The following is a 9,000-nucleotide window of genomic DNA, read 5'->3' as shown; positions in this document are numbered from 1 at the left end:
CCTGTTCTAACTTTGGAAAATCATCAAAAATTGAATAAAAATAATTAGAGGTTTAAATTTATATGTTTAAAATCCTGAATGAGTCTATTTTCAATATAAACAAAAGGAAACATCATTCAAATTCTTTACAAAGAGATAATTAATTTTTAGTAAAGAGGGGTCGGAATTGTCAAATAGTGAAACAGGGGAAACTTTAAATAATAAACTGTACTTATTGGCTAAACCAAAAATTCTAAAAATTTTATGGTAAGAATATATGTGAGTCTAGTTTCATAGGAATTTATCGGACCTTAATTCAGAGTTCCATAGCTCAAGATATAAATAATTTAGTGACTATGACTCAAGTGGACAGCTTTGAATTAATATATAAATAAATGATGGAATTATAGATAATGTTACATATAAGCATATTATACATTAAGGATGTGGAATGGAGAGGAGGAGGAGGAAAATAAATGATTATTCAACTAGCATGAGTTTTCATTAAAAATGGCCAATTTGCATGTTTTAGGTTCAAGGACTAAATTGAATAAAAGTAATATTTTAAGGGTAAATTGGTAAAAATGTCAAAAAGTGACCAAATTGCATGAAATGAATTGTTTTATTATTTAAATTAATAAATTGAATGAAATATTAATTTAGATCATGATTGGGTGGAAATTCGAGGAAAATAGAAAACTACCAAAATGTCCTTGAATTTTTGGTATTTCTGTAATTTAGTCTGGTAAGTTCGTGTAACTTGAATTATATTCTTAAATGCTTGAAATTTATGTTATTGATGTGAATATGATTTGAATGTTCATTGTATAAAAATTGATGAAACATTGACATATTTGATAAAAAGGGGAATAATGCATTGAATGGATGTATGAATATTTATTACACTATCCATTAATTCTATCGGTAATTTTGGATGTTTTGATTCTGGTTATAATGACATGTATGAGATAAATTGGCCAACGTTAGCTCATTAATGTTTTGATTTTGATTGATTTTAAATATGAATGCTTGATGAAATGAAATGTCTGTAAATTAATTTGTAAACTCCGGTAATGCTCTATAACCCTATTCTGGAGATGGATACGGGTTAAGGGTGTTACAAGTAATACGTGGGGTAACTCTCGATATAGCAGTAAAAGCAAGACGTGTAGGCAGATCGACTCATCAAGTTCCCATTGAAATAGGATCCACACAAGGAAAAACACTTGCCATTCGTTTGTTATTAAGGGCATCCCGGAAACGTACGGGTTGAAATATGACTTTCAAATTAAGTTTCAAATTAGTGGATGTTACCAATGGGAGTGGCGATGCCATACGCAAAAAGAAAAAGACTCATAGAATGGCAAAGGCAAATAGAGCTTTTGCACATTTTCATTAATCCATGAACGGGATCGATATAGACACAGATTCACAGATCCATACATCTCGATCGGAAAAGAATCAATAGAAAAAGAAAGAATCGAAATTGATCTATATATTTCTCGAAACAAACAAAAATGAAATGAAAGCTTAAACATAAATCATGGATCAACTAAGCCCTCTCCAGGACTTGCTTAAGAATAAGAAAAGAGAATCTCATGTAAATATCATGGAATAAGGTTTGATCCTATTCATGGGGAATTGCGTGGTTCCCAAGTTAACTTGTCTAATAGCTTTCGTCGGATTCATACCCTTGCTGATTTCGGGCTAAATGGTTCAATTCAAGTTTTTATTTTTTTATAATTTTTGTAAGTTTATATAATTTTAATATTTTTTTATAAATTTTAACAATTTATTATTATTTAAGAATTCTAATACATTTTTCTAATTTTAAATATTTTAAATAAGTTTTATTAATTTTATAAATTCTTGTATAATTTATTAGATTTTTATATTTTATAATTTTAAGTTTATATTAGTTTTAATATTTTTTTTATAATTTTTCTTATTTTTTATAATTTTTTTAAAAAAAAGTAATTATTTTTATAAAAAATATTAAATTAAACTAAAAATTTTCATGGATTACTATGTGAATTTATTTTAACGGTTAACAAGATTAATGACCGAAATTGATAATAAAGAGATTTAATTAATTATTTTAATTATCCCAAAGATTTAAATGGTGTGAATTGAGATTGTTTTGTTTTAAGGGATTTGTTGACTTATAACTGAAAAAGAAATATTTTCCACTCACAACAATAATTATATCATCGCAATTTTGTTCTTTTCCATGGATAGTCAGTTTAAATACTGGCCCACAACAATAATATATCATCGCCTCTCCCAAGGCGTTAATTCATGCTCCTCTCCTACATACACCTAGGAATTCTCCTCCGTTGCTTTATAAGATGAGATTGATCAAGGGAATAGCTAATTTTAGGCGTCTTTACGCTAATTCTATAGACTTGAACACAAAATCCTACCTCTCTACGACAAAGCGCGCATTTTGCAGGCCAAGTGAATACGCAAAGGTCGTTAACACCACCATCACTTGTTCTCCATTTTATTGCAGCAATAACTTAGGATCGAGATCCCATTCAAGCAGACCCGAAATGGAGGGGATAGAGCATAGGGTAATCAAAGCCAATGGCATAAATATTCACGTCGCTGAGAAAGGGAAAGGCCCTGTAATCCTTTTCCTCCATGGATTCCCAGAGCTCTGGTATACATGGCGCAATCAGATCACTGCTTTTGCCTCGCTTGGGTACCGAGCTTTGGCTCCTGACCTGCGTGGATTTGGGGAAACGGAGGCACCCGATGATGCCTCCACCTACAACAGTTTACACGTGGTGGGGGATCTCATTGCTCTCCTGGATGTTGTCGCCGCCGACCAGGACCAGGTTTTTGTCGTGGGACATGATTGGGGTGCCCTCATTGCCTGGTGGTTGTGCATGTTTAGACCAGATAGGGTTAAGGCTTTGGTTAACATGAGTGTTGCATTCAATCCTAGGAACCCTAATATGAAACCTCTTGAAGGTCTCAGAGCTTTGTATGGTGATGACTACTACATATGCAGATTTCAGGTTCTTGGTTCCGGTTCTCTTTTCCTTAATTTCCCTGTTTTTTTAAAGAAAATTTTAATTTTAATTATGACCCTTTGATCTAAGAAATGCAAAGAAGCTTGAAATTCTTGGTTTTTCAGATTTTTCTATAATCTCTTTATTTTAGAATCTCACATGAAGCAGTTCAATTGACATGAAATTAATTATATATTTTATTCATACTTTTGTGGTTGATGTACCCTAAGTGCAATCTTTTAGGCTTCTTTATGTTGGATTTACAGCTTGAAGTGTTATTTTAATCATTCTTTAGAACAATTGGAAGTGGTCTGCACTAATTTTTTATCCCATAGTTCCTATTTGAACATTAGCTGCACCATGAGTCTCTGATACTCTTTCAATTGCAAAGTCTCAGAATTTTAATTTTATTTTCCTTTTGGATGAACATTTCTGATCTATGTTACCGTACTTACGTTTAGATATGAATATATATCATATATGAATCATACTCCATATCTCTGAATATTTGTTACAATCAAACATGTATCAAATACAAGTACTTGTAAAAAATGAATGACATAAAATCTGATGCTTGGAAATTTTACAGGAGCCTGGAGTCATAGAGGCTGAGTTCAGGGAGATGGGATATGAGAGAGTTCTAAAGGGATTCTTGACATACCGTGATCCATGTCCTCTTCTTATACCAAAAGGCAAATATTTTGGACAACCAGACACTCCAATAAGCTGGCCGTCATGGTTTTCAGAGGAAGATTGCAAGTATTACCTCAGCCAATATGAGAAGAAAGGCTTCACCGGGGGATTGAACTATTACCGAAATATAAACTTGTATATATGTTTACCCCTTCAACTTCCATCGATGAATGCCCAAGTTTTAAGGTATTGAGTTCTGAGTTGCTTATGTTGTTTGATATATCTTTGTCGCAGAAACTGGCAACTTACTGCACCGTGGACTGGAAGTAAAATAAAAGTGCCGGTTAAGTTCATTGTCGGCGACCAGGATCTAACCTATAATGCTCCGGGAATCAAGGATTACCTACACAAGGGAAGTCTCAAGAAGAATGTTCCACTCTTGGAGGAAGTGGTTGTGATGGAGGGAGTGGCACACTTTCTCCATGAAGAAAAGCCTGATGAGGTCAATAAACATATACATGACTTCTTTAATAAGTTCTAATTCGCTATTTAAGATGTTTACCCCTGTTTTAGTTGAAAAATGTTATTTCTGCCCTTTTTGAGGACTTCAGTCAAGTATAAGATGCAAGTAAACATATCACTCTATGAAGGGTAAACGAACCTCCATTGTTTGAAATTGGCCTCCCATTGAAATAACGGGAGTACGGAACCCCCCCCCCCCCCCAACAAGATACTTTGACACTAGATGAATAGAACTTTGATATGATTTGTGACACTCCACATCTAACATGGTTGTCGAATCTGAATGCATAAAGTCATAATAATTATACATGCATACAATGATTAATTATAAAATTTTCATTATGCAAAAGAAAATTGTAGTAATTAATAGTCAAATTGGCCCACACATATTGATTTAGGTTTATATGGGGTCATATATGGATTTTTAGGCTTATATGGGGTCATATATGGATTTAGGATCCAAATCCAAATTATCAAAATTCAACAATGTGTCTCAAGACAATGAAACCATATCTCGAGACATGCCTCTTTTGTTTTCTTATTTTTCTTCGAAGTTGATTGTCTTGAGATATTGAGATTCATATCTCAAGACAATGACCTTTTTGCCTTGAGACAGGTCTTGAGACATAATTTCCTTGTTTTAGACCTTTAGCTTCAATATTTTGTTGTCTTGAGACATAGTGGCTTATGTCTCAAGACTTGCTTAGTAAATTTTGAGGCCTACACCCGAAAATGAATAATTTGGTTATTTTTGTTTTTATTGTCTCGATACCAAACAACAATTTTGCCTATAATGCACCTTATATACCAATCAAGTGAACTCCTAAACAAGCCTAACTAGCCAACATATTATCATTCACCATGATACGAGATAAGAAAAGAAAATTATATTCAAGTTGTTTAATTTGAAAAAGAAATATTTGATCTGATTCGAAAAAAAGAAACTAAACTGATTTAGAAAAATAAAGAGAACAATAATAACTAAAATGAGAAATGTAAGAACAAATAATAAATATTCAGAACAATAAAGAAATAAATAAATTGTGGGGTATGCCTTGTATTTTCGACCGAATAGATGGGGATGTTGCGGTGTGGCGACTTGTTCCCCACATAAATCGATTTTCTTCTTCCGGTTAAAGTTTGTTATCTTTTCCCAGTTAAACTTTGATTACTCCAAGGATATTTTAGTATGATTAGACATCTAATCTTAGCCTATTTAAAGGGGGTCTTGTATCCTTGTTTTGAGAGGTCTTACTTTTCTTTTGGGGGTAACAAGATGTAGTCGTAGATAAGTTTTGGTGAGAGTTTTCGTGGTAACTATGGAGAGAATTTTGTTCCCGAGTTAGAGTTTTGTTTTCAGGGTTTGGGTTTGTATGTTTAGTACATTTAAGTTTATTTTCTCCATATTGTACTATTGTTTGTTTACTCATTTAGTGAAAAGTCGAAACGTCCTTTGTCCGTGGTTTTTATCCTCTTTAGAAAAGTTTTTCTCGTAAAATTTGTGTTCAATCTCTATCTTTTCTATTTTGTTGTTTATAGGGTCGATTCCTAACAAAAAAATAGTAAACTAATGCACAAACAATATTATTATTGGTTATGTAATTTTAATATATATTTAAAAATATTGCATTTATTTTCACATTTTTTATTTTGTAATAGTAAATTTTAAAATTTATAACACATGATTACCATAACTCCTTTTAATATGATATTACAAATATTAATGGAAATCATTGAAAAATAAACAAAATAGTTATTAAGTAAAGTTAAATCGGTAAAATACGTTGAATTTTTATAGTTTTATTTTAATGAAGAAGTACATCTATTAGTTTTATTGAAATATTGATCTAAATAGTTATATTGTAAAAAAAACAGTTTTTTTTAATATTATAAAAAAATTAATATTATTATAAGTTTGTATAAAAAATATAACGTAAATTTGTATAAAAATTCGTAGAAAATTTAATTTAAATTATATATATTTATTCATACTTAAAAATATAGTTCAAAATTTAAAAATAGAACATAATACAAAAATTATTATAAATATAAATAATATTTATCTTAATTTTTTCATTATTTAATTTTAATTTAAGATAATTAGATTATTTTATTTATCTAATTTAAATTTATTAATATATTTAAACACATACCATTAATATATGTCTATATATTTTAAAAAATTATTTATTTAAATTTAAAATTTATCATAAAATATATTATTTATCTTAACATTTTATTATTTAATTTAATTAAAGATTGTTTTACTATAATTATTCAATACTCAAACTTTATTCATTTCAATTACTTAGTTAAAATATATTTAAATTAATGATGGTAATTATATTAAAAAGGCATATTTATAATAAATAAATTGTATTTTAATTAATACATACAACAACCATCGCACGAGAAAAAAAACCAATTATTATATAAATGTTAGTGATTTTTTATTTGTAGGAAAAATAAATCAACCTAATTATTAATAAAATTACTTTTAAAATCAATAACTTTAAATAATAAAAAACTAAGTAATTTATAATTTTTTATGAAAAACCTATTTTGGCGTTGGACGATTTTCAGCATGCCAATAATACCCCTATTTACTTCTAATGACTTATGGGAAAAACCTATTTTGGCCTTTGAATTTTTTAAAAATACCAATAGTATTCCTATTTACTTCCAATGACGAGTTGATTTTATATTATATATAGATACCTGACTAAAACATCTTTTTCAATAATACGGGACTTATATTAATGTCCTAGAAAAATAATTATTTCATAATTATTATATTACATTATTTGTACGAACAAGTAGTTGGATGAAGATTTCTTCTCCAAGCATTTGGACTAAGTTCAAATTTTGGAGTCATTATTGTTAGAAAGCTTTACTTGAATACCACCCTTACCAAAATAAGATTGGTCTCAGATGTAAAATGGATAAAAACATCTTTTATTATAATAAAAATTACATTACATCATTTTATTATTTATTCTATTTTAAATATTTATTTATTAAAGTTTACATAAAAAATTTACCTAATTTAAATTATGTTTGAATCAATTTGACGATTAGCTTGGGCAACAAAAAATAATGGATATTTTAAAACTTTGAGGCATATTATTTTATTGATAAAATTGAAGGTTTGAATAATAAATTATGGATTTATATGCTATATAATATGCTCAAAATTGTTGAGTGATGAATGATAAATTGATGCTTAAATTAAATAGTAGTTCTGTCACTTGATCAATAGTTGTATCTTTTGAACAATTGTATCTCTTGGTGAACAGATTCATTGCTTTTGGTTTAATATTGCATCTTTTCATTCCTTGTTTCTGTTCACTTATATCTATTAACTTTTCAACAAAACTCTTCATGAATCGGTTTAAAATTCTTCATTCATTTCCTCTCCTCTATATAAAGCCAAGTTAGAAGACTTCCAAAATCCATCATAAAAAACCATCAATATCAAAAATTCCTTCTAAATTCATTCCTCCTAGTGATAGAGAAAGGCAAGATTGTGTTTGATTGACCATCGTTGTTGTGCTACTACTGTGATTGTTTGTTTGTTGTATCATGGGAGACAAACATCTAACGTTACTTAAAGCACTGAGGAAAGGTCGAATTTGCCTTAAGGAAATTGTTCATATAGACCTCAACAAAATTTTTCTTCTAATCTTCAACTCTGTCTGATTACAGGTATTTTGTTGTGTTACTGCTATTGCATTGTATTGCATTAGTATTGTTACTAACATATTAATACTACATATGATATTATATTTTTCTTACATTCTTAAGACAAATGATTTGTTGTAGTTTTAATCTAAGGTGTACAAATTACCATCGTAACTTATTTAGGTAGGTTTATACTTTTGTTTCGGATTTTAATTTATTTACGGATTCTGGTTCTTCATTCTGAATACAGAAAAATGTCTCATACGTCAAACAACTCATCCAATTCAAAGGCTGAGGCGATTGTCGTTGCTCAGGCTGCGAGCCAAACGTTACCTGTAATTATGAGTCACAATGAAAAGCCTGCGAAATTCACTGGAGATAATTTTAAAACATAGTAAAATGTTTTTCTATTTGACCATATTGAATATGGAAAAATTTCTAAAGGATGATCCTCCTATTTTTAGAGAGGATGAGGAAGATGTTATTACCGCTTTCAACATTGCCAAAGTATGGAACAAATCTGATTTCATACGTCATAACTACATTTTGTGTAACACCCCTAACCCGTGTCCGTCGCTGGAATAAGGTTACGAAGTATTACCGATCGAAACACAACATTCAACACTCATTTCTCAATCAAATAATCCAACATTAATGAATATCATTCAATTATTTACATATTGTCCCTTTTAGAGGTCTACGAGACCTTAAACATACATTAAAGAAGGTTCGGGACTAAACTGATCACATATAAAAAAATTTTAAACTTGTAAAAATTTTCTATGTAATAGAGGTCACACGGTCGAGTCACACGTCCGTGTGCTCAGACCATGTGGCACGAAAATATACTTGGTTTAAGCCACATTTCTCACCTTTCACATGCATACCTAAACCATATCATTTTGGCATCAATTTCACATCTAATAAGCAACCAAAAATGACCATTTCATGTACATTTCATACCATTGCATATCCATTTCTTTACTACTCATCAAATGTCCATAAACTAGCTCAAAGCATTCCAACTCCACATGATTCATCATTCACCACTTACTATCAATTACATTTATCACATGCCTTAAATTCAACTAAATATCCAACCAAATCATTCAATCTAAAACCAAACCAAGTCATACCAAAGTATCATTTCAAATTCATATTTAAACAT

The 9,000-nt window shown here is 29.9% G+C and overlaps 1 protein-coding gene across 1 annotated transcript; it reads left to right on the top strand.

The window, feature by feature from the left end:
* The first annotated feature begins 2,170 nt into the window (after positions 1-2,170).
* On the top strand, positions 2,171-4,285 carry LOC107916002 (epoxide hydrolase A). The gene is made up of 3 exons (XM_016845172.2): positions 2,171-3,002; positions 3,586-3,824; positions 3,924-4,285. Exons 1-3 carry the CDS (start codon positions 2,328-2,330, stop codon positions 4,168-4,170), a joined length of 1,161 nt encoding a protein of 386 aa, XP_016700661.2. The 5' UTR covers positions 2,171-2,327; the 3' UTR covers positions 4,171-4,285.
* Positions 4,286-9,000: the final 4,715 nt, after the last annotated feature.

This window comes from Gossypium hirsutum, chromosome D10, assembly GCF_007990345.1.
Source record: "Gossypium hirsutum isolate 1008001.06 chromosome D10, Gossypium_hirsutum_v2.1, whole genome shotgun sequence".
NCBI classification, from domain to species: Eukaryota; Viridiplantae; Streptophyta; class Magnoliopsida; order Malvales; family Malvaceae; genus Gossypium; species Gossypium hirsutum.
Note: the sequence above shows the minus strand (reverse complement) of the source record. Positions and strands in the feature narration are given on the sequence as shown.